At 29.9% G+C, this 27,676-nt stretch overlaps 1 protein-coding gene across 9 annotated transcripts in view; it reads right to left on the reverse strand.

Annotated features, from left to right (window-relative positions):
* LOC129960009 (rho guanine nucleotide exchange factor 25-like) overlaps positions 1-27,676 on the reverse strand; it is a 575,803-nt gene that overhangs the window by 163,101 nt on the left and 385,026 nt on the right. The window contains exon 1 of one of the 9 annotated variants that reach the window (XM_056073005.1): positions 1,387-1,426. The exons of the other annotated variants lie outside the window; for them this stretch is intronic. Coding sequence (XP_055928980.1) covers positions 1,387-1,411 — 25 coding nt within the window. The 5' untranslated portion in view covers positions 1,412-1,426. Of the gene's footprint in view, positions 1-1,386; positions 1,427-27,676 lie in introns of those variants that run through there. 9 annotated transcript variants of the gene reach the window in all.

Consider the following 27,676-nt stretch of genomic DNA (forward strand, 5'->3'; position numbering starts at 1 on the left):
ATTGAATTTATGAAACTACGCTAATTTTAATTTACAGCGAAAAAAAATGACATTTTTACTCAAAGTTGGCTTTTTTCTGGAAAAATTACCAAGCAGAAAAAATCATTTTACAAAAATGGATTAAAAAAATACTTTTTATTTTACTTAAATGTAATATTCTTTTAAAATTCAGCTTTTGTTTCGTAAATTCTAAAACAGTCAAACAAGTATAATCCAACACTGAAATCGGACCAAAAGCATCTTGTTTCTTTTTTCATTATTTTTTCCAAACTCGTTTCTTTTTGAGCAACACATTAGGAACTGCCTTATCGGTGAAAGCAATCACTTAACCATGGTGCTTCAGTTGGACTATTTCTGTGTATGTCTCGGATGCATTTTACTTTAACTCCAAAACGAAAAGAAATATACATACACTTAGCTTATTTCCTCCCATCCAGGACGAGTATTTGCTAGAGTTTTCAAAGAATACACATAAAGGTATACGATCTTTCATATAGATTTCCTTTCATTTCCTGTGTATAGATTTATACACAGGATTACTTGAAATGCATTGAGAAAATAGGAATTTTTATGTAAGTGGATGGAATTTTTACTAATTGTACATTTTTCTTAACCTTTATGCTCGGATGGAACTTAAAAACAGCATTTAAATAATGCGCCTGTATCTTCGGAACGTGATTGCTTTTATAGCTAGTATTCGCAAGGGACAAAGACCATAGTTAAGACATCAGGCAGATGGCAGCTGAAGGCAGAAGTTATATTTAATTAAGTAAATCATTTTAATCAAATTTGGTTTTCTTGGCATCATTCATCAAAAAATATCTATAGATGCAAAATATAATTAAATTGCAGATAAATTAATACAGGATCAAAAGGTTTAAAGCTGATTATTTACTAAATAAAAATCAAGAAAGCAATGGAAATCTTTCAACGATTAAATACCTCTAGAAATACAATTAAAACAGAAATACATTAAAAGTACATTACATATATACATAACAAATTCATGTATTACAAATTCAAATATATTGAGTAATATTTTGGATTTGAAGAAAAGTAGCAACCAAAATTTTTGAAAATGCATTTCAAGACCTAATATAGCTCACAAAATTAAATAAGAAGCTCAAGAAAAATCTTGTTAATGGCTAATTTATAAGGAAGAAAAATCAATAGAACAATTAAAGCAAGTCTCTTATGAAGCAAGTACGAAAGATTTCTTCCCAAGATCATTTACATTCACAAAACTTATCAATTTATTTACATAATGAAATTTAAGAAAGATCGTCATCTTCTGAAATATTTTATATATCTTTAAATATAACAGAAATGAATGATTTATTACGATCAGTATAGCTTTTCAAAGTTTCTTCAAACATACCAAATTACCATTATAGGCGGCGAGAACTTTCATGCAAAAACATAGAAAAAATTTGATAATTTTCACTTTTGAAAATAAAACTGGTGCTTTATTTTCTATGATATAACAAAAAAGGGGGCATATTTTAAAACTAGAAGTATGCGACAATAGATAAATCAAGCTCTTTTACTAAGAGAGAACTCGTTAGCTTCCACAACGTAACGTTCGTCGTCCTTATCTACTTCCCAACACTTGTGCTGACGATTGTGAGGCGAGACAATTTCCTGAGGCAAACAATTAGTCGACGGTAAAGCGAAAGAAAAATAATTGACGGCAACGCTTTCGTGTCCTTAGAGTAATGACACGATTTTATTAACAAAGGCAAATTATGGAGTCAGACTAGTTAAATAAGAGAGGAAAAACAATTCATTCCTCTTCTCATGGATTAGACAATATTTATTACTGTAACAGAAAAGAAGAGTAAAAAAAAAAAATGACTTTCTCATTAACTCACTTCGTAAATTCAATATATATTACACATCCGTAAAAAATGTTCATTAACAATATGAAAAAGTTAAAAATATGGATTCTCCAACCCTTAGTAATGAGTGCATGAGTCATTTTTAGTAATTCAACAATCTTCAAAGCATATATATATATATATATATATAGAACAGCAACAAATATTCATATCGATACTCATGTTTACGAAAACGTGGAGCCACACACAAATAAGTGTCACGCTTAATTGTTGAAACGCATTCTAATGAAGATGAATGGAAGAACTTCAGGAGGTAATGCATTGTAAATTTAACTGTCTAGTGCAGTTAATAAATCAAGTTGTTATACTTATGAATTCATTTAAGATGAATTCAAAAACTTGGCATTACATTCATGCAATTTTGTAGTTCACCAACTCTAATACGAAGGCATCCACAAAATGGACTAAGGAATTGATTTAAAGCATTGCAAAGTAAAAACGGTATCTTGGGCACTTTTCTACTCATTAATTGAATGATGAATTTTTTTAAAAGACATAACAAACAAATGAACACGCGTACTTATTTTTTTAAAATCGATAATAATAATTGCATTCTTTTCCAATATATTCACTTCGATACAACAAGGAAAATGAAAATATTATGATGCACATACATTTCCAAGGATATTATATCCTTCCCCAAACGTAGCCATGTCCATTTCCTTTTTATATGCAAATCAGGAGCTATTTTATATAAATCTCTTGTGAATAAGTCTGAATGATAAATAGTCGAATTCTATGTCCCGAACACAAATTACTGAATACGAAAAGAGGCGATACAAACAACTTTGCTACTTAAAAAAAAATCATGATATGTTTGCAAGCTAGTCGCCTTTGGTGACCAGCTTGTTCATCCAAGTTGACCTTTTAGGCTGTTGAATTATTAATGCGTAAATATTTTCTAAAATTTCATTTTATTTTAAGATAAGGTTGAAAAACATGAATTTAATTAAATCAAAAAAATTTTGCACACGTAAATTGAAAGGAACGAAATAATACGGAAGTGAAAATTCTATTTCGGAGTTAATATTCAAAGAAAAAAAAATTAACATTAGCAAAAGCATGGAATTAAATGTTTTGAAGTTCAAACAATTTTTAACGTTCACACAATGTTAATGTTCATAACATTAAACACTCTGTAGTAAATAAAATTTTAAAATTGTATTTAAAAAGAAGAAAAAATATTCAGAAATAAAAAACTGATATCATTAAAAAGATAATTTTTTTAAGATAATGCAGAAACCCTTTGTGAGAAAATAGGTTTGAATAATATGTACATTGATTTCCATTGGTAAGACACAGCTGTTTTTCTGACGATAATAAAGCCTATTCAACTTTCTCTTTGAGGTCTATTTCTATTACATCTTTCCTTTCATTGAATGGAATTTTTGATGAAATAGTGACCCCTCTCTAAAACATTTCTACTGATATTTTGCAACTCCATTAATTAGAGTAGTATTTATTAAGTTTAGATGTCAGAAAGTTCAATGAAATAATCTGAAATTTCGTATACTGATTTGTTTATGTTTTCTTATTGAATTATTGAATGGCAACAGTCCAGATTTCTGTGCCACGTACGTTAGAGTTTTATATTATATATTCAGGAAGCAAGGAAAGAACAAATGTACGGTGACAGTCAAACTAATGCGGTAGTTGATAAAAACACTTACTGCGAACATCGCACAATACAACGCAAAATAGTAAAACATTTGAACAGTGCAAGTAGCATATTATATTTATGATGTCTTGAGAAGATGCAACTTTCTTTTGATAGCAGGTTTTGAAATATTTCGTTAAAAATGCTTTATTGAGAATAAAACACCTAAAAGGTAGATCATCCATAGAGATATTTATTACTAGAAAACTTAAGAAATCTTATTTGATTTCTCAACAGAGAATTATGTCTGTTTTAAAAGAATTCTCCTACACAATTTTTTTTATACAGATACAATATTTTGTTATAAAACAAAAGTTAAAATTACCTAGTTTGTTAATCACTTTAAATAGTACGACCACAATATATTGATATTTTGTCAGAATCAAATGAGTGGATGAATCAACAGTTTGATGCTCAAAGCACTTCCAACAAAATGACATTCTTCAAAGGATTTTTTAATTTTCTCTCCTATTCTCATACTAGCACATGCACACACAGAGACGTACCTCGTATTTAAACGAACAAAAACTCAAGGCCGTCAGACTCGACTTAGTACACGATTTGACAGATAAAAGCAATAGATACTCGATAATGAAGAATGAAGAATCGTACTGACTAAACGACAGCTCCATAAAAAGCGAAAAGTTCCTAACAAAGTTAATTCAAGATTCTACTTTGAAATATATTCATATATATACGGTATGATATATTTATTCCTCTCGTACATTTCATGGAAAGTTATGCTTCCGAAGGGTGTAGCAACAAGCACGCAATAGCTGACATAAATCAAGTTGTGACATGTCAAACTGCCAGTTAAGGCTAAAAGATTCAAATTGCATCATTGCTAAGATTACGGAACACGTGTTGGATCGCGCAGTGTTCATAGCAGATAGTAGAATACCAGCATAGAAGGAAAAAAAGAAAAAAGAAAGAAAGAAATGTTTTAGTGTATATGTCAACGTTTAATAAATGCGTATCCAAACACACGCTATTAAACGACATTTCAAGGAAGAATTTGCAACGAAAAGAAGAATTGGACTTTCGTTTCGAAAAGTCATTTTGCTCCAGTGTAAAAGAGAACATTTAAAATACAAGAGAACATTAAAATGTTTGAGAAAGTTGACTGATGACCGCAGACGGAAATGTTTTAATGTATCGTCTTATCGTACAATTAAAAAAATCCAACAAAACCTCCTAAAAAAATTCCTGTCGTCATAGTCGGTAAATGCGGAGTGAAAAAGTGTGCCAGTGATGACCTCTTGCAACACCTACTCCGCTGATAAATATAAGCTTTCTCCTCCGAGGTCGCAGAATGTAGCAACTACTTACAATCTACGCATAAAAATACAATACTTTCGAAAATACAACTTTTTTTCCTAAATATTTTTCCGAGATGATAGGAAAAATATGGAATATGATTTCAGGGGATTAAGAGCCTTATGACGAGATTTAGAAAGTCATATGGCTAAACATGTTTATTCATCTCGATGGCTATCAGACATTTAACTATAAAAAACTGTTTAATGCAAATGAAAACCCAAAGTAAATGATAAATGATAAATCTGCATTGAGACGCGTGTCTGAATCGAAAATCAACATATTTTAGATCTCAGATGAAAGATTGACGAAATACCTCGTAAATCTATTTTTTTGCCAATATCAATTAAATTTTAAAAAATCATTACATAGATTTTTAATCGCCGTTCATGCACCAAATTTTTCTTAGAGGTCTCCAATTTCATCAAAATATTTTTATTGAAGCATTTCGTTTTACTTCTGTTGAGATATTTCCTTAATTGCGAAATTCCATTTCAATACTTAAGCAAAGCTAGGTGCTTTGATTTTTTATAGTCAATTTTTAGTTTATGGAATTTCGAACACCCTCGCCAGGACGCGAGATATATCGTTCCAAGAAAATTTATATATTTTGGGTTTTCTATTCTAGTGTCGTGGTTTACACATGCAATTCCTTAAACTGCAGAAAAAAAAAATCAAGATAATTTAAAACAGGTAGTTGATCGAGATTTTTTTACATAGTCAAAATAATTTTTGAAAAAGATTGTCAAAATGAAAATATTTTGCTAAACAGTGTTAAAGAAAAAAATTCTTTAGAAAAAATTTAATTCGCCAGGACTTTTCACTCTTTTCTTTCGGTCTTTCATAGAATACTTACTTAAGTTTAAATTAGAGTTTCATTGTTCAAAACAATTTTCAATTTTTGATAGTAAAATTGAGATATTTGGAAAAACAAATAAGCTTTTCGTTGTAAGGGAATATCTGATTAGATTAAAATTCCTCTTTAAGATGGCAGAAAAGTTGCTACATAAAATCTCTTCAGCCAGTAAAAAATGAAGCTAAAAACAGAAACTTATAAAATCAGATATAAACGAACTACTGATTATTTTATTATAAACAAAGTCTGGTTTTAGTTCAAAGACAGGAAGTTAATTTCTGTTTACTTTAAGAGATGTAATGGAAATTTCGCATTAGAAAAAATTAAGTGAATTAAGACGAATTCACCTCAATTTCATTAATAGGAAATTAAATATTTCTTATGTTGAATATCTAATTCAGTGATTCAGCAACAACCGTATGAATTTCCTCATTTTAGTTAAACATGTACTCATTAAGTAAAGTCATGGCTGGGTTATTAAATAGGCAGAGTAGGCAACAGTTTAGGGGTCGCCGCAATTTCTGGGGCCAGATTATTAAAAAGATAAAAATAAGCAACTATTCAAGAGCTCTGCAATTACAAGAGAGGGAGGGGGGGATTTGAACGATTTACACTGTAACTTAAATCTTGTGCTTTCATTTAATTAATAAGAAACATGCATTCGCATTTATTGAAGTTAAAATCAATTAAAGAAACACAAGAAATAAAATGATCAAAATAGCCATTAGATCTGCAGCATGTTAAAACTAATGCCAAATTTGGCGAGTTACTGCTATAGAGTTTCAAACATGGTGGCTATATCGCGATTATAAGTCCATCCAAAATAAAAACCATACAAAGAGCTAATTATTAGAGTTTTTCAAATAATAAATTTTGAGATGATTAAAAGTTCATTTTAATTTTTGTTAAACAAAATGTGTTAAAGGAAAGAAATTCGAATTATAATAACTGCGAAATTATAACGGAGCTAGAAGACTCAAATGAAAAACCGAAAGTCTGTAATCACATAAAAAGAATCAATTTATATCTCCTAGAAACTGCTTTACAATAAAGTTAACAAATAAAAAAAATCCTTTTATTCGATGAGCTCGAATCAAGAAACAAACTTAAAAAAAGTATAGCATTAAAAACAGAGAATGAATGAAAAATCTACTTGGAAGTTCATGTATCAAAGAAACGTTTTTAAAATGTATAGTCAGTATGAGAAAATCGACGCGAAAAATGTTTATCAAATTAAACATAAAAGGCAAGGTAACTGATTTAAATATTAAAAAAAAATGGAAACATCGTTTCATGCGATTTGAATAATATAAAATTTAACAATGCGTCATTATGTAACCATGAAAAGAGTTCGACTTTCAAAACATTAATGAGATGTATTATTGCATATCTTTAATTTCAAGATTTTTTAAAGCTAAGAAAAATAGTACTACAGTTAAATTGGTATCAGTAAGAAGGTATTGGTATCAGCAGATTCCCACTTTCTTCCAGAGAAATTACGAAAGCCAAAACATTTGCTCAAGAGAATTTTGTAAATTATTGTTACTGGTAAGGTTGCGATGTTTTGGGGTCGTCTTGTTCCAGAACATATTTCTCCTTGAGTCACGGCAGTTGGATAGCAAAAGTCATTTACCCCTTAATTTTTTTTTCTTTGTTTATAGGGATCAATATTCTTAAAATAATATTATGATAGATATAATTGGAAACACTTCCTTATTTATAATGCTTATGCCAAAGTTTTATTTTATGCTCTTAAAGATACACTGATCTCCAACTAGGATTTAGAATTGCTTAAAATCTAAATTATGAAAATATTGATTGACATTACTCAAATGTAGCACCATCTAGTTTTGCTTATTTGTCTGAACGAAGAAAGAAATACTCTCTCTTTTTAAAAAAATAAAATTTTAGATAAACAAATCAAAATAAACTTGGCTGCAAAACATTTCAGCAATATAGTGATGAGAATGAGGAGCTAAATAAACTCATGGAATTAACGAAAATATACAGGGATACAACATGATTAAAGCCGAGATCGATGTGAAAGGATTTTTTTTTCGGGTGAACACAAAGATCGAATACTTTATTACATTCCTAATATTCATCTTCCTAAAAAAATTATTACAATTTTGGGATTTAAATAAAACTCGAGGTTTCTTTTTTTTTTTTTTGGCAGCATAGATAACTGCCAAATTTTCAAAATTGAAAAACGACGTAGACGAAAGGGGTGACAAATTTATTCGACTATAATACTCGCAAAATAAACGATGAATAAAAGAATCAGTACGCTTTCTAAATAAATGCTACAACTTATACCATTTTGATTCTAGCAACTCAACCCGACCAATATACCAAGCAATTATTCTACTCACCTATTTACCAATTTCACTTTTGCAACAATTTAGAGATTATATTACATTGTATAGTATTCACCATTCCAAGATTTAATTTCCAGTCCTTACAGGAATGAAAAATGAAAAATTCATTTCAGGTACCTAACATATTTATAAACCCAATATTACACTAAGTTTTTGTTTTTAGATTTAAATGGACCATATAACCTAAGGTCAAATAACTGGTTGTGTGTGCCATCGCTATCTCAAAATTTGAGAACATCATTTTGGATTAAGCATCCCTAGTTTCCTGTGAATAAGAAGTATCGTACCGCTGACTTAACCAAAAGAACAACTCATCACGGTGGTCCAAGGTACTATTTGGCACAGTTTCACATTTAAATGCTATAGCACATTTTTTATTTGGAATTCGAAAGTCAGAGATTACACAAAATAAGATTATTAATCTGTAGGTAGTATGAAAACATCAATATAATTTTTTAAGAGTATTAAAAAAAAATTGACACAAAGGATAACGTTTGTTAAGCTTAATTTTTAGAGGAAAAATCAGATAAATATCTTTATTCAGCTAGTAAGCATTTCTTTCAAACAGCAGCAAGATAGACTAAGCGCCTGAAGGATGATCTATGAACTAAACACACGAACTTCAAAAATTTGTCAGCACAGACTGGTGTATTTTAAATTACAATTGCTCAAAGGAACCTCTGACCTCTATTGTACCCCTTTTCATTTTCATTAGATTAGATAAACAAGAAACGATATAATAAATTTATACGCTTTATAAAGGCTTATATTACTATACATTACAATTATTTGAGGATCTATGTTTTCTTTCACGTTCATTAAAAACCTTCCCGTCAGAAAATTTCGTTTGAATACATATTCTATTTTTTAAAAGAATCATGTCCAGATAAAAAGTATAAGAATTTTGAAAAACATGTTCCTTTATCAAATAATTTTCCGTTTTTTACATGCTACCTTTAAAGGTTTGAAATATTAAACTTAAGCAGCTAATCGGTAATTGTTCTAATTATTAATCTGTAGTTTGGAAGCAAAAAGTCACTATGGGAAAAAGTATTAATAGTTTTCACTAAAAGATCAGACATTTCTTAATTTGCATCTTTAAAAATACAACCTCATTTAGTATAGATGGGTACCAAGGAATGTGCAAATTCATTTCTCAAGTAGTTCCAAAAATCGAATTTTATAGTTACTGTAGCAAAACATTGACGAATAAAATATCGACCTGGGGAGCTCCATCATTTTGAATGCATCAAAATCAGTTGTCAGAGAAAAATAAAGCTTTTAACTAACAAAATATCCTCAAAATAATAATTTTAATATTTACGGTCTCGGTTTCTAGATGAGGTATCGATTTTTAATAAATGGAAGAAACAAAGCTGATTTCTTTAACTATTTTAATGTCACACAATAAATAAAACATCTTGTGGTACGCACACAGAACAAAGATATACTCTAATTTATGCGTCCTTTTCTTAACCAAAGAAAAAAAAAATGAACTCTCGCCATAATTTATTGGATAATGAAAAATTAAATTCGTAAGGTCTCTGATCGAAAACGTTGGTGAGTGCGGTGAGACGGTTAAAAGCAACAACATTTGAGAAGTGTTAATCTGGCATTGTGCCATGTCGCTTAAAAGGAATACCCAAATGGTAGTTATTCTCGGTTTCTACTTTTACACTAACTTATTGCCTTGGAATGATACTGAGCTTTATTTTGAGATGAAACAATAGGTGTATTAATTAAAAGTTTATTACAAACGAAAAAAATAATGATAAAACAAGTCAGCATAATCGGATTAATAATTTACATCGTATTAAACTGCAGACAAATACGTATGTAATTTCAAAGCAAATATTTTTGTTTTCTTTATGGAAGCTAACACACACCGACATGCAAAAACATAAATTGAGGTCTAAAATTGGTAATCGTTGCAATTTTTTAAAAAAAATCTAACTAGCGACCACTTTATGTCTGTTTTGCGCTACTTAAAAAAGCGACTAAGACCTTTTTGAGTTTACCTCATTATTATGAAATGCTGATTTGGCACTGCAGCGTGAAAAAAGTGCCAGAAAAGAACTTGAAACATCAAACATAATTTACCACTTTCAGCCTCGCTTCTTATTCAGCATTGATATTTCAAAATATTTTGACACCTCAATGAACAGCATTTTCAGAATGTAATATAAAAAATGCACACTTGTAAGAAATTTTTAAAACGCATATTTATAAAGAAAAAGGAAACGAATTTGACAACACACGACTTCATTTCAGCATTCGAATGTAGAAAAATATATTCAAATTAATAAATCTCTTATCCCCAGATATTTAAGGATTTCAGAGTCTATAATGGATTTTAAATTCCTACTTGCGTCGCAGTAACAAAGTTAGCCAAAGACTATGAGTATCAAGAAACAGATTCTGTAGAAGGTAATCGAACAACAAATCTACATCACAATTTAAACTCTTGAAACTAAAGGTTAGTAGAGAGAAAACTGAATAATATGAAATCTGATTACATCATGAAATTATTTCTGTAATTTTAAGAAAATTGTGTCAGCTTCATAAAATAATAATTTATCCAATCAACTCCCGGAAAACTTACTGAAAAAAAAAATGACGAATACATTTTAAGCAAATTCTTTGCAAATGAAAATTTACAAACTTCAGAAAATAATAATTTGGTAATGGGATGGTTGAATGTTTGAATAGAACATTAATATATTCTTTCACACAAAATCAAAAACGCAAGTAGACTGGTGTAAGCATATTCCTTTGTCATTTATGGCTTTCAGATATGTTCAAGACAATCCTAGAAACCACCGCCTTTTTTATATATGGTAGAGAACCCGTAATGATCTGATATGAAATACGATAAGATTCACTCAAGAAAATGAATCATTATTTCACTTTTTTTTTCAACAGATTATAAGTTCCACACAAACTAATTTTGCATTAAAAAAGAAACCGAAAACACTAAGAAGCAAAAAATATTTATGAAGCAAATGTGTATGTGTAAGAAGCAAAACAAATACGCGTAGGAGATTTGATATGTAAAGCAGACATTCAAAATAAAAATTCATACGTCTAAAAAGATGGCCTAGCAAAATAAAGGTCTATTGAGGATTTTGGACGAAATTTTTCCCGTTATTTATCGCATTCAGCACAAAAATCAATTTGCGAAAAACAGGTTGTACACGTTAATCAACCGATTAGAGGAAAAGATTTTTTCCACTGCAAAGGAACCTGAAGTGTCATAAAACTCTGTTCAAATGGTTACAAATATATCTTAACTGAATCTTTACTAACTGAACAAGCCGTATTAAATCGCTAATTTTAAACTTGTACAAATTTGGGTGACGATTAGGAAATTTTAAAATAAATTGGCATAAAAATGCCATTTATGAGTTAACATTTGGTGTAAACAATACAAATATACTTAGGATTCCCTTTCCTGCAGTCAATCAACTTCCAAATGTATTTACTGTTCAGACTCCTGTCACACAAGTACCACTAGCGAGTCGTTAGAATTTAAGACTAAGGAATGCATGTATAATTGTTAGGTACGAGGACCGTGCAATAAGGAAATGATAACTTTTTTAAAGATGATTATGAAAAATCAAGAAAATTTAATATTACATGTGTAGCAACATAAGCAAAGAATAGATGAGTCATATTTCATGGTTATGATGTCAATGCAGTCGCCTTGGCAGCTGGCCAAGAACACGTTGTTTCACTTTTGCTTAGGCCAAAACTGAATGTCCCAATTTACAAACGGACTGAAATTTTGGTTTTGCTTTTGAAAAATTCCCCTTGGAAAGATGCAAGGCAGAAGAAGATTTTTTATCATCTAAGATATTGTTTTCAAATTGCTATTAATCCTTAGACAAAAATAATGAAATATTACATTTTGACGCAACCATGTCCTATTAGCTAACATAACATAATGTACGATATTTCCACAATGCGGTTCGATATTCTAAATATTGGCTAATATCATGAAGATATCGTAACAATGTTGTTGTGCATTTTGTCCTAACAAAATAGATAACGATTTTATTGGTATTGCACGTTTCAGTAATTACTGCAAAAAATATAAAGGTAACAAATCTTATAAAAATAATATACATATACTTTCTGCAAAGTTTATATTATTGAAAAGTTTTTATCAGTTGGCAAGAATTAAAAATTTATTTCTGCATTTTAAACATGACTGAAGAAATTGACTATTGTTTGCAATTCTTCTTTCAATTTAATGCACAGAATATCATCTTATTATAATAGAAAATACGAATTTATCGTTTGATTTCTCAATTACATTGGAGGGAAAATCGACTGCTTTTCTTAATTAATGTTGAAATTAAAATATTATAACTGAAATATTCAGAAGTATTAATTCAGAACTATTAATTGGAGTAAAGGGGAATATATCATCAGCTGAAATATATATATATATATATATATATATATATATATACACTTAACTGCATGCCACTGCCGAACATATTTAAAAGACTAACAAGATATCTATGACGAATATATGGATACTCATACATAAAGAGTGAATAGAAAACTAGATATGCAATGAACTAATGTTTTATGATAGTACAAAAACGATTTTAAATCCATGATAAATTCAAATTTTAAAGACATCGAACATCAGAAGTACGCAGGGATGATATGCCTTTGGGAATTGCCTCTTCCTGATAGCATTACAATCGACATTAATATGGTAACAACGGTATTTCCATGCCATATAACAACTGTTTCAGCTATGCACTTTTTCCCACTGCTATATATTACGTAAATCAAAGTTACGACGCTATAATCTGAAAAGTTCAACTTTCCACAATCGATACCTTTAATCGGTTGGTTGGAGTCTTGCCTTCTCGTATAAGAAATACAGAGAAAGTATTGCAATTATAAGAGATTTTGATGAAACTTCACGTTTCAGACCTCTGTTTTTCTGCCCGTCCATCTGTGAGCACGATAACTCAAAAATGTCTTCATATAGACATCTGACATTTAATATTATGGACTTGAAACTAAATTTGCAGATTTATAGAAAATTTTGAAAAAAAAAATCATTTAAAGGAAATTTGTTTAGATTTCAGAAAAGAAATTAACAATATAACTGCAAAACGAAAGAGCTAGATGAACAAAATTTAGTACATAGACGTAACATCTAAAGTGTATATATCAATCAAATTCGGAACTAAATCCGTCAAGAGATTGACCATCGTACCTTCAAAAGTATGAAAACGCAATAACCCCAAAACGTATTAATGAAATCAATGATAATTTAATCAGATTATCATTGATTAATGATTTCCTTCAGTTGCAACAATTACCAACATTAAGTCAGCTTCAAAGTGAATAGCAGAGATAGAAAGCGAAGGCTTCCTTAGATTCATTTATGTTAGATGCCTTCTTTTCAAGATAATTTTTGATGCAAATGATTTCGTAATTTTTTAAAAAAAGAAACGAGATGGAAATAATGAATTAAGAATTTTTAAAAGTATTTCTGAATAATATTCCTCAAAACACTACACGATAGGTTTTGATATCTGGCCTGAAAATCCTGTTATTTAAATTTTACCGAAAATAATTAGACAGTGCTATATTCGATTAATAGATAAGGTGCCTAGACGTCTCAGATTACCCATGACAGTTCAGATTTTTGAATGCTTGTTCCTGATTGAAAGAAGTAGTTTGATTCAAATGTACCGGAGTACCCTGATTTGTATTCATCAGTAAATAGTTCATTAAATAAATAACTAGGTTTAAATATTAAATTTAGCCGCTGAAGAATCCTGTTTATCAACTTTTACTTTAAATAGGACAAGAACGCCCAAATGTTACCAATGCGATGAATCAGCCTGAAAGAAAAAGAGTAATAGCAGAAAGGTTTCACAGGTTCATATATTGCTTGATTTTTATACATTTTTTTGGGGGGGGGGTCTATTCTTTTGCCCTTATAATTCCTCTCTCAGAATTAGCAGTCATGTTCTACTGCGTTCCAGACTGAAGTTCAGAAAATTTGGTCATCTTAGAAATGGAAAATAATTCATATTAACTTAAAACATTTTTCATCAAATAACATATTAAAACAATAGATCGACAAAAACAAATGTATTGTAATATTTATTATTGCAATAATAAAAATTATACTAGTTTTTACTCTGCAAAACATTTCTGCCAGCAATTTTACAATGTTTACAAATTTTAGTTGGAAATAAGAAGACTTCAAAGTAGTTATAAATACAGAAAGAATTGTTACAAAATGTATTTCATCTAAAAGCAATAACAAAATCTTCTGTGTAAAATATAATAACAAAAGAAAAATTCATTATCTACAAGAGTTAAAAAAATAACAAACAAGAAACAAGGCATGAGCAAAACAAGATTTCAAGAGAAAAATTTTTCATAGCTAAGTGTTCCATTATGTGTTCTACTAGTTTCTAGAAATGTGTTTCCGCGATATAGGAAAGTAAATAGAGCATGAGAATCACTAACACACAAACTACCTCAGAGTTAAGTATTTTCGAATATAAAAGCGAGAAAACCCACACAAGTGCAGTGTTAAAATATCTACTATAGCCAAAAAAATTTTATGGAGTCTTCTAAGTATTAAGTATTAAATCTTGTATTATCATCGAAGATAGATGATTTCTATTTTTAAAATTTTTTCATTCCTCAAACTTTATGAATTAGAGCAGAAAAATGGTTTGTTTTATAGCAAAATGAGATCTGGGAAGGAACACCTGGAGGTCAAATGAAAATTCAAGACGGAAATGATGATATGTCACACATTAAGGCCAATCTGTTATTTCATTAGTAGAAAAAGAAATCGATGACGATATCATCGCCAAAGTTCTACATTATTGATATATTACTGATAGTATTATTGATAGTAAATATATTGATAAAGCGCAAGCACTTTTAGATTCAAGAAATTAATGGAAATCCACAAAATTTTCAACACAAAGCCTTTTCTTTGACCTTCAGGTAAATGACTAATTTGATTCATAAGATTCAACTTGTCTATTGATAAGTTGCTACATGGTTATGAAAATGCGTTACATTTTCAGAATTTCAACTGAGAGTGGAATAAAAATACTCACAAAACTTGACAACAGCAATTACTAAGAGAGGTGAAAAAAAAATCAAAAAGTTATACGCCTCAAAAATTAAACATAGTTTTATATATCAAAGACTAAATGCATTTAGCTTTTAATGAAAAAACATATGTACATAAATGTAAATGCTGATACTTTATTTCGGTATTTAAACATTCGACAAATATTTTTATGATTACCACTTTTCACTCTGATATAATTTCGGCTATTATTTGCATTTTATGAAAAATTGTTAATTCACACAAAAATTGAGTATATTGCCGTTTTACATTTGGAGAAAAATTAAGTTTCTTTTCATTGTTTTCCCAGTTCAAAACGACAGAATTATTTCACTAATTTCGGGCAGACTTGAACCAATCAATTGTTTTTGATAAATATACTAGTCACGAAACACTTGTCATGACAAGTACACTCGTCATTACTCCTGACGAGTTTATTCGTCAGGAGTAATAAGTAGTAAATATAGCTAAATTTTTGAAGTACAATGTAGATACGCATTTTCCAAAGAGGTCAAAACAGTTAACTGGTTAATTTCAACGAACATGCTACTTTTAATGAAAAGTATAGTGCAATGAATATTTTTTTTCATCCAAGACTAGAATTTTAATAAAATTAAATATATATTCCCATACATTTCACTTCTCAATTTAGATATTCATTTATTCAATGCTATACATTACTTAAAAAAAGCACTAAATTCATTTTAAAGCTTATCCATAAATTTGATTCAAGTGTTTTCAAATTTTTAACTGAGTGGAAAGTTCAACAGTTAATAAAGAGGTTGCTTTGAACAAGTGCGAGAGTTCAAATTTTCACCTAAATGCGAAAATTTTATATAAGTGTAAGAAAATGCGTTTTTAGAGGTAAAAAAGGACGTTGTTAGAATATTATCTTGGGTTTAAAAGGATTCATTTAGCCACTTAATTTTACTCTAATTCCGCAATATAAACTATCTTCTTGCAAGTAAAGTAGTAAGAGTTTACTATTAGATAACGGAACAGAAAGAGATTCTCCATGAAATATCTCCATGAAATATCAGGTTGATTATTACTCTATAAAGATATTTCTTAAAACATGAAACAAAGGATGATTGATGTTTAAATTTCCAAAAGTAATGGAAAACTTAATTTTCGGGAAACTGGTCGATTAGAAATACGAAAAGTCAGGAAAACTTAAACGCTTTCAAAAATTGAAATAAGAACTTCCGGGGAAGAAAAGAGATCGAAGTAAAACCAAATACACTGAAGGGCAAAAAAACTGGTACAGCAATCTAATATTGTGTAGAGTCCCTCACGAGCACGCAGAAGTGCAGCAACACGGCGTGGCATGGATTCAACTAAGTTGCGGCGAAGATATTGTAGAGACAGTTCACACCATGATTTCTGCAGGGCACAATGTCATAGGAGTGCGAGGTAGTGGGGATCTCCTAAGAACAACACATTGCAGAGCATCCCAGATATGTTAGATAATGTTCATATCTGGGGAGTTAGACGGTCAAGAGAGGGAAAGAAATTCAGAAGAATGTTTCTCGAGCTACTTGAGAATTACTGCAGGCATTGTGGGGTGGCTCATTATCCTGTTGGAATTGTCTACGTCCGTCGGAATGTAAAGAGGACATGAATGGATGCAGGTGATCAGAATGGATGTTAACGTACCGCTGATTTGTCATAGTCGTGTCTGGACATATCAATGATCCCATTTCATGCCAACAGCGCACGCCTCATATCATCACACAGCCTCAACCAGCTTAAACAATTCCCTGTAGGCATGAGGAATCCATGGATACATGGGGTTTTCCCCATACCCGTGCACGGTCATCCGCCGGATACATTTGGAAGCGGAATTCGTCAGCCCAGACAACGTTTTCCCAGTCATTAAGAGTCTAATGACGGTGTTGGTGAGTCTATCTAGAGCTTTGTGCCGCTGAAGCAACAACCGCACACGAGTTAGTCTCCGGCTGTGAAAGCCCATATCAATTAGGGTGCGTTACACAGTGCGTACGCTGACACTTGTTGATGGCACTGCATTCAAATCCGCAGCAATTTCAGGAAATGTTGAACGTCTATCTCGTGTAACGATTCTTTTCAGTCTTCGATAATCCCATAATGTCAAGGTCTTTTCCAGCCGTACTGCTGTTGGAGATTTGAAGTTTTACCGGAAACCAGATATTAGCGGTACATCCTTGAAATGGGCGTGCGTGAAAATCCAAATTTCATCGCCTCTTCGGAAATGCTATGCTCCATCTCTCGGGCGCCGACGATTTGTCCCCAACAAAAATCATTTAAATCTTGATAACTTGCCATTGGAGCAGCAAGAACCGATGTAATAGCTTCTTAATATTGAAGTAGCAACAAAAGCGCCCGCCTAGCGTAGCAAGGCTATCTCCAAAATCCCAGTGAGCTTCAAGGCCTAGCGATGTAGCTGCCCTGGATTTCGGAGATGTAATAGTCTCCTGTTCTGCGATAGTTAAGGAGCACCCGCTTCATACTGAAGCTAACTTCTGTTATGACGAAGTCTAAAAAGAAAGCATGACTCCAGTGACTGACATGAACTTTCAAAGATCAGATGGTCCAAAGGACCGATAACTTCTCTTCATGTAGAATGGGACTCAAATGCACTCAGAAATAGAAAAAGATGCAAGGCCGGGGAAAACCAATCAGGTGTAATAGTCTCTTCAGAACCTGTTATCTTATACACGCACTGTCTACCGCATTGCGTTACGCTGATTGGTTGCATACCTCCATTATTTTATACGACTGGCTGTATTAGTTTTTCTGACTCCTCATTGTAGAATAAAATGAGAATTCTTCCAAATGATCAATTGTACAACATTTCGCATTTCTCTATTTTCCAAATAAATCAATGGTTTGAAGTTAGTGTTTGAAACGTCATCTTAAACAGTCAAATTTTTTGAGGTTTTAAAATTTTTATTTTTCTATGAATGTTAGGATATAAAACTTTAGTGTCAAAAACTTCAAATCAGTCGTAAAGTGCAATTTTCTTTTTAATAATTAGTTTTTAGTACTTTTAATCACGCTATGTGGCAATGGTAAATCGATAAATGAGCATTTTCTGTTTTAATAAAACGTCGTAATTATTTTTTATCATTGCGAAAAATATTTCAAATTAAAGAAACAGATAATAGTTTTAAGTTTATAATGAAAAAAATGTCATGCAAACTAACTCCCCTTCCTTACAAGATAAAATTTCACTCGTGTAAATGCTATCTCCAGAAATGTTACTTCAAACACTATTCTGTAATTAATGCCAGATGTTAGACAATTGATAATAAAGTTGAAAAATAGAACAGTTATGCTGAACTGTAATGAAAGAGTCGAAGTCAAAAGTAATAAACACAATGCAGTTTAAAATATAGAATCATCAATAACACATCTTGGAATTTATAAGTTTCACTCACTGAAAACATAAAAATATTTACGATTAATCACAACTCACAGAAAATAAAAATTCCATTTTGATGTGCATCAGGCAAATTCGTCGCAAAGAAAGAGTATTTCATACAGGAATTATGAGCATGCTTTGCAACAGAAGAATAGTTGCAGGGTAAAATCAATTCATTTCCATTCATTAGTCTCGTAACAGAAGAATCGCAATTATAAAGGTCGCCATCGAACAAGGAAGTGAATAACCCCGATTCTAATATCTTGAACAAACGCTCTCATTGTTCTTATTAAAAGAACTAGCTGTAAACTGCATCAGCACTAAATTAGGAATCCAACATCAGAACTGTTAACGGATGTCATATCCCTTGTCGAAATAAAAATGAATTCGATTGGTAAAGATGATATCTGATGACAGAAGTAGGAGGTAGTTGGTAGAGATCTGTTATTCAACAGGTGTTTCTTAGGATTTGGAAATTGCTTAGAACATTTCGCAATTTAATCTCAAGCTGTTTTTAATTAAATAAATCATTTTTTCTCATACTATTTTTCGATAATGAGACTGAAGATTTCGGACAATTTTTTAACAATTAGGCAACGGTGATGCATGTGGTGCGATAAGGGGAACAAGCGCGACTCCAGAGAATTTCAGAAACTGAAGTACGCTACAATACAGTAACCGTCCTTTTTCAATGAAAACAAATTAAGTTTCAAATTTGTTAAAAAAAATCGGTAGCGGTTGGAAATTTTCCCTAAAATTTATTAATACAACCGTCTCCAAAAATAAAAATTACGAAATACCTTCTAATTTGAGAGTCAAAGTGCATCTGTTATCCTACCAGCCACACCAAAGAAAGTTATTTTAAAACGGGAATTAAATTTGAAGAAAGTGCTAAGGGAAAATACAAAATGAACATGTAGGTTAAAATTTTTCTTCTAGCACTCTAAATTTTCGTTATATTTCGGAAATTATCAGAATTTAATTCAATTTCTTTATTTTCGTTACTTTTAAAAATTTTCATTAATTGAAACGAAGATTTCGTCAAATAAAATTTTTTGAAACTAAAAACTAAAAAAATAAATAAATAAAACAAGTCCATAAAAAGGATTAAATACAGGTGGACGAGGTTTAAAAGCTACTAAATAAACGTTAAAGATTATATATAATTTCGTAATAGAATATTTCAAGTTATAACTATTCTTAATACTTTAGTATAAGAACGAAAGAATTCATTCTTCACAGCATCTTTCCGAAATACTCTATTCTACAAAAATTAAGTATTATGACGGAATTATTTTCAATTCATAATTAATTATGGGGGTGTAAACCAAGAAACAAAATTAGATTTTAAATTGAAATGTAGATTAACATTATGACAAAGAAATTCTTTGTCATTAATATAAGCATTTTAAGAACAGTAACGTCTATAATAAAATATTTTAAAAAGATTTGGATCCAGTTTCGACTTTAACAAAGTTAAAAATTTTTAAAATATTTACAGCGAAAAAGAGATACAATTTAAGGAATAAAAATAATAAAGAAAGTGGTACATAAAATACGATTAGATTTGAACACTAAAATCACAATAAGAAAAAAAAAATTCCATGTAGAATTATAATAGACCATATATGTAGACTATTAAATAATTGTTAGTTTAAAAATTATCTTAATCCGATATCTAAAGGATTTCTGCACAAATTTAAAAACATAAATAAAAGTAGTGAATGTTTCATAAAGCATTACCAAGATTGGATAATATTTAAATTGAAGAATCTCCGCGCTTGATAGAGACACGGAGAAACGGAGGACGATTAAGAAAAGAAATACGAGAACCTAAATCTTAAACAAATTCTCCGACCCTCTTAGATGTATTAAAGCAAAATAATTTAGAATATCGACAGTCATTACCAGATTCTGAGACCTTGTTAAAAGGGTTTAGAATAAATTTGGAATATCAAAAAATATTCAGAAAGTAGCACAGAGTCAAATCCCACTGGAAGGGAGATATTTATACCAAATTGTATTGAATACATACGATGTGATTTTTTTTTATCAGTTATGTCTTGTGACTCTTTTCACGGTGTGGGATAAATAGTTAATTCAGCAACTGTTGGAAAATGATTTTATATGGGATGAACCGCTTCCTCCGGATTTTAATTGAAAATTTAAAGACGAACTGACTTGTGTAAAACATCATAGTATCTTGACTATTTATTTGAAATGATAAAAGAACTGCACATATTTTCCATGTTCTAACAGTTTTGTTTTTGCTTATGGCTCAGTGTTTACTTTCGAGAGAAACATTCAAACAGTGTGGATTTTAAATCTCGATAAGTCCTTCTAAAGACATATATCTTATCACAATTGGAATTGCTGCGCACTCTGGTTCCAGCTTTACTTTGCTTTTACCTAAGAAAGACATTTTCATTATAAAAGGAAAGTAACACTTTTCTTTGGGGCGATTCATAGGTTTACTTACATTGAATCAAGGATATTTCTTAAGGGTGAAAGGAAACAATTTCTCTAAAACGAGTTCATGAAATAAAGTCAATACCTATAAACTGGTCGATACTTTTGCGATGGGGGAAGTAAACCCAACTGACAAGAGCATGTGTAGCAAGACCATTAATAATATGATGAATGATAAAATTTAGAGGACAGGTCCTTCTTGCCCTTCAGTTAAATACATTAAATGGTGTGAATACATTCACTTCTGTCAGAGATATAGTTGAAATAGAAAAGGAAAAAACAGAGTGATCTCTTCCACATATGTCGAGAACCAGTCGAGCATCTTTTAGACTTTAACAGTTATAATGATATAGATAAAACTATTCTTAAAACTTCCCATATTATGAAATTCTCAAATAACTGCAAGCCTAATGAAGAAAAGATAAATATTTTTTTAAAAAGTGAATTAGAAATCTCTGAAAAATATTTAAAGGGAAATACTATGATATAAAGCAGCATTAATCTATTAGTAATAATTCTAGACTTCTCCCTTGAACGTAATGTTAACTGAAGATGGACTTTTATACTCGAGTGGACAATTGCAAAAATCAGTTTGGTTTAGTTGAGTTAATTTGGGTTCATGGCACAAGAACCAGGTTTGGCTATTCTGCATATATGTGGTAGAAAATAAACTAAATAGTAAGAAATCCAATTTTAACATTAAAAGTTACAAAATTCTTAAAATAAATATCAAATCAAAAACCGGTAATTACGTTTGCCGAAATTTTGTGAAATGTTAGATAGAAAATACATTTTTTACGAGTGTTAAGGAGAAAAAACGAACAAAATTCCAGAAGTGAAAAACAACTAAACAAATAAATAATGCAAGAACCGGAAACAAAATTGTACTCTTTTAGCTTGGTGACTATTACTTTTCATAGACAGATGTATGTTTTTTTTGGGCTATTTTTTTCCAAATTATCATACAGAACAGTTCTTAGAAAATGCATTGTAGGCATCTTTACAATTTACACAGTTTTCAGGCGATATATGCTGAGCATTGTCGAGGTTAACTTTTACATCCCAACATAAGTCAGTGTTCCATGACAAGGAATCTTGAGTCTTTTTGAATTCCCGAAGTGTTGGCATTTAAAACAACGAAACTGATTAGGGATATATCGAATGAAAAGATGTATATAGCCCGCTTTAATATACCTGGGTAATTAGGCAAAACTAAATATTAAATTCTAGTGCTTTGTGTATAGGAAATGTTTAACGCATCGCATTGATATAAACCTCACATGGCTCTCCCCAGATCTTGTAATTTGTAGAGGATTCTTTGCTTCACTTGAATATTAAGTAAGTCGCTACAGAAAGTAATTTCTTTAGAGGAATTCAAGATACAAGATGACAGACGATAATCTACATATTGGAAAATGCCTCATAATTCAGAATTAATTGGGATCGTTTCCGAGATTGGACTTCGACCAGTAAATAGTCTGAAAGAACTTTTTTAGCGCATTTTACTTCATTGATACTACCAGTGAAGCCTTTCTGAACGAAGAAATGAAATACTGCATGAAAAGTTCCTTCGTACAGGAAATTGATTCTGTTGATGAGAGAAAATGTTAGGAGTTTTTCTACTGTTCAAGTTTTTATTAAAAAAAAATAAACAAAACAGAAAAAAAAAAATCGAATTACAATGTGCATTACAAGATTACTACGTAAAGATTTTATTTTTTATTAATGAAAAAGCATTGTAAGACATAAGATATTTAAAATTTGTATATCAGTCTAAAAATTTTACAGAAACACAATAAGAAGTCTCAAATTTAAAAACATAAAAAAATGTACAAGAGGTTTTAAAACTAAATACACTCCATCTCAAAAATATTAAAAACGCATTTTGAGTTTTAAGAGTAAATTATAATCAATTTTAAAAATAGCCAAATATTTCATGAACCGAATATAATCAACGATAAACATTCGAAACTTAATTGAATGCCTACAATCCTAAAATCTTTCACAAATACATTGAGAATTAAAAGTTGCAGACACTTAATTTTAAAAATACCAAAAGACATTAAAATTATCAAGTTCTTCAGAGAACTTCACAACTATTTTATAAAATTTATATAATGATAATTTGTCAACATTTAATTTTTTAAAAAAGCGTTCTCAAATAAGCCACTGACTCTAACCGTTCTGGTTGGTATAGCAAAACACGTATAGCTTAGTATGTCACCATAATCAATCATAACATTCATAACTTTATAATAAAAAAGAATAAAAGAAAGATCATGACAGGATTTCAAACTAGGAATGTTAAGCAAGTTATGAAGATATATCATGTGAATAAAGCTGGTTGTTTTTGTTACAGAGAATATATATCCTTGCATAAATTTAGTATGCATTTGCTCTACAATTACGATTTTATTTTCAAAGTAAGATTCTAAAGGAGACAGCAATTTACAGGTTCAGATCGGACAACAATGAAATACAGTACTTTAAAAATTTAATAGAAATTGTTTCAATTTTATGTTTGAGAAAGCCAAGTTTTTTCACAGGCTTCTGTGTCGAATCGTATGAGCCTACAAGATTTCAGATTGTCAGAAAATAAAAATATTGCGATAACTTTAAAATACGACAAAGATTATAAATAAAATAAAAAGCTGAGGTAAAATATTAGAACCTTGTGATAATCCAGAAATATTTATAAACTTATGGCAAAGTGCTTTATTAAAATAAACAAAAATCCCCAATTACCTTTAAACCTCGACTATTTAAATAAAAAAAAAAAGCAATCAGTAAAATTAATACAAAAAACAATACTGAGCAGATTCTTTAAAAACGTACCAAAATCAATAGAATCAAATACTATGGAAATCAGAATAAATATTATTCAGTTGACAAGTATTTCAAGGGAGAAGAGACTTTGTTAAAATAAATTCCCAGTCGTCTTACGTTTGGGAATGAGTCCATGTTTATCTAAAAAAAGTTTTTAACTTGGAAAATATTTTTTTTATATATCGTAATTTCAAATACTTTAGACAAAGGACTTAAAATTGTTAAGGACATATATATCATATATATATATAATTATAATCAACTATATTGCCATCTTTAAAACAAGAAAACTTTTGATTTGCTTCAAAGCATCAGGAAATGCTTTTTTTTTCAAAAACAGATCAAATAAAATTAGAAGAGTACAAATAAGCAAATCTGAATACCTCTTAATAATAAACGGTATATTATTTACTCAATTAAAAAAAAAAAGGATTTCAACTCTCTAAATACCAAAACTATACTCTGACAAGTAATAGTATAGATTATAAGCAAATCGCAGAAGCAAATATCATCGAAACCAGTTTTTTTTTCATAGTCAGTGCTAGGTTTAGGCAGAGATTTTCTCAAAACACATTATTATAGAATATTTCATTAGACGAAGGTTTATTTTGTTAAAAATATAATTAAAACTTTTAGATTCAAGTCCCAAATTATTTTCAATGATCTGCATGCATATAGTGTAAATCTTTTTTAATAGTTGAACGACTGTTTTTGTTTCAGATGAGTACCAAAATAGAAATTTGTTTTAAAATCTATTTGCAATTATATTTGGGTTCAAAATGATTCAAAATACTATTAAAATTTAATATAACAATAATTATATTATTAAAGATATGTAAAAAATTTAAAATCTCTCGGATCAAATACCACATGCTTATATAATCGGCTCTTTTAAAGCAATATTTACAAATGTTGACATTTCGCTTATTAGCATTGATAGATAATGTATAAATAGGAACCGTAAATCAGGATGGTGATTATCCTCGGAGATCAATTATAATTGTAGTGATTGGATTTTGAAGCGTTAGGAAATAAACGTTCATAGATGGCGCTAGACAACTAGCACGAGTGTAATTAAAAGAGTGATGTCATTCAAATGTTGGCTGTTGGAGAAGGAGTTACTGAGCAGAGAAACTCGAACGAATCTGCAATAAATTTGTTGTTAAGTTTTCTATTTGCCTATTTATTCAAAGCACTCACGAACCAGCCACGACAATAATACTATAATATTACTAAAGTATTGGATAAAATGATATCCAAATATTTGTTAGTACAATTAAAAATGGTATTATATTTGTTCAAATTATAAAGATGCATAAAATAATTCATTCAAACAATTATCTTTCATAGGAAATTAAAAATCATCACAATAGATAACATTTTCAGAAAAACGAAATCTCACGAAACAGTAAAAACACTTTATATACTTAGCAATACTAGAAGCATGTAAGAAATACACAATAAAAAAAGCATTTTTTCTAATAATTCATATTGAAAGTCAGAATTATGCCAGATACGAGCAACGAAGAACAATTTGATGAACAGAAGGCATTTAAAAGTGCACCGCCTTCATGTTTATACGAGCCTGTTGCTGAATTGTGGTTTTTCTGAAAAATGAAGAACCTATCAAATACATAAGAAAAATCAATAACAAAGTAAATCCATGTTTCAGTTAATTATATGTCATAATCCTGAGAGGCCATGGAAATGAAAATTATCTGTAGTATTAGTGCGTAAACAACGAAAATTCTGATAAACAGAGCTATTTGTTAGAAGCCGTGCATGTTTCAGGCGAATTCGGGTTATTAAGATAATAACTCTCTATTATAGGAATAATTTCATGAGAAATTTGGCTTTTTGCTTACCAAAAAAATTTGGATGCATGGTAAGTTTAAGACCAAACCTATGCACCCTATAATTGCTCAAAATCTTTTTTATAAGCTTCATCATGAAAGATGTATAGGTTCAAGCTTTGTGGAATATAAATTTCTTTTTGTGGCATAAACCAAAAACAGTTTGGAAAGTCAACTTTATTCACTGAAGTTACACTTCGTGTCTTGATTTAAAAAAGGGCTTTTTTAAAAAAAATGGTTTTCTTTTACCGTAGTTTAATTTCCATTTTGAAGCTTAAATTCTTTCTTGTATTATGCATGACAACATTGGAATTAATTTATTTATCGTTTATTAGAGGATTCTTAATCCTTTATTTACCGACGGTACGTTAAAGTACCATTTAAATACGGCCGATATCTTCACAATATGACTTTTTTCTAACAGTGAAAAAACAAAAAGGGCATATTTCCAATAAAAACAGCAGATGGCAACTAAATAACAACATTGAAAATCTTTTATTATTAATTTAATTAATTGAATTATTTTAATTAATTAAAAAAGTTTTATTTCTTCTCCCTGGGTTTATTCTATACCAAAACTTAACTAATGGTTCAAAAATAAATTTGAAAAACTGATGGTAAAATCATTCGGTAAATAAAGGGTTCATACGTCATTTGCTTTCTGGCGATGTAGTTGGATTATTTGGAGCAGTTTGATCTTCTGCTAATCCATACACTCTCCAGCATTGATTACCTAGTCATTAATAGCATTGCGTACCGATATGATATCAACAATTGTTGAAGATATATTTCCAACGAATTTTAACAAGTTAGAAAAAATATTTTCAAACATTATTCAAAATTATTTAAGACATTTATTATTGACTAAATATGCAAGTGAAATACTTTTTTAAACAAAAATTACACTACACGATTTTGTTGATCAACACTATTTGTTAAACATTTACAGTTTTGTTTCATTAAATAGCAAGTCTTTTGCTTTTATTAAATCATCATTGTTCAGTTTAACATCATAACAAACTACTGTATTCATTTTTATTCTGAGGAGCGATAACAGAGTTTTTGCATTCATGCTAGAATGGCTTTTTTTTTATCATGCTAAAAATACTTTCTCTGTCCGAATTACCTGTGAGTAGATTCTGTATTTCTGCATCTGTAATTCCGTAGTTTTCATCTATATACAGTAGCAACTACGAAAATTCTGTAGTTATTAGAAGGCATTATATAGTAGGTGAAATACTGTTTGCCGCATTGCGGACCTATAGAATATATGATATTTTTCTTAGTAGATAGCTGAATCATTATACATTTAAAAATATATCTAGGATACGTATTATTATATTTTTTCATATAAATGTACGCTTCATTCATTTTCTGACATAAAAAAAGTTTCTCTCGCTTTTAATAGCGTTTTCGCGATTTAAAATACTGTGCATTATTCTTTCATTTCTTATAAACCAATTCCTTCAACGCGTTTTTTTTTTTTTTTTTATCCGAGGGAATTTTAGCTTAGAAAATTCTTATTTATTTAAAAAGCAGATTATATATATATATAATGTTGTATAAATTAGTATTTCAATTTCGATCAGATTTCTTTGCTTTTTAGAATGGGTGAATTTTCATACCCAGAATCTATTTAAAGAGTAACGCTTTGCCAATGGGGATCTTCTAAATTTCAACTGTGTTTGAGAGAATTACAGTTTTCTTAAATTGTTTTAAAGTCATAATTTGAGAATGTTTTGAAATTATCAAATTTGATAATCCTATTCCTGAAATTTTCAATATTTAAAGAAACTATTAAATTTATTCTACTTTAACAAAATGATTAAGTCGAGTAAAATTGTTTTATTTGTAACCATGATACTTCATTATCACATAAATTCT

This window comes from Argiope bruennichi, chromosome X2, assembly GCF_947563725.1.
Source record: "Argiope bruennichi chromosome X2, qqArgBrue1.1, whole genome shotgun sequence".
In the NCBI taxonomy this organism is placed as follows: Eukaryota; Metazoa; Arthropoda; class Arachnida; order Araneae; family Araneidae; genus Argiope; species Argiope bruennichi.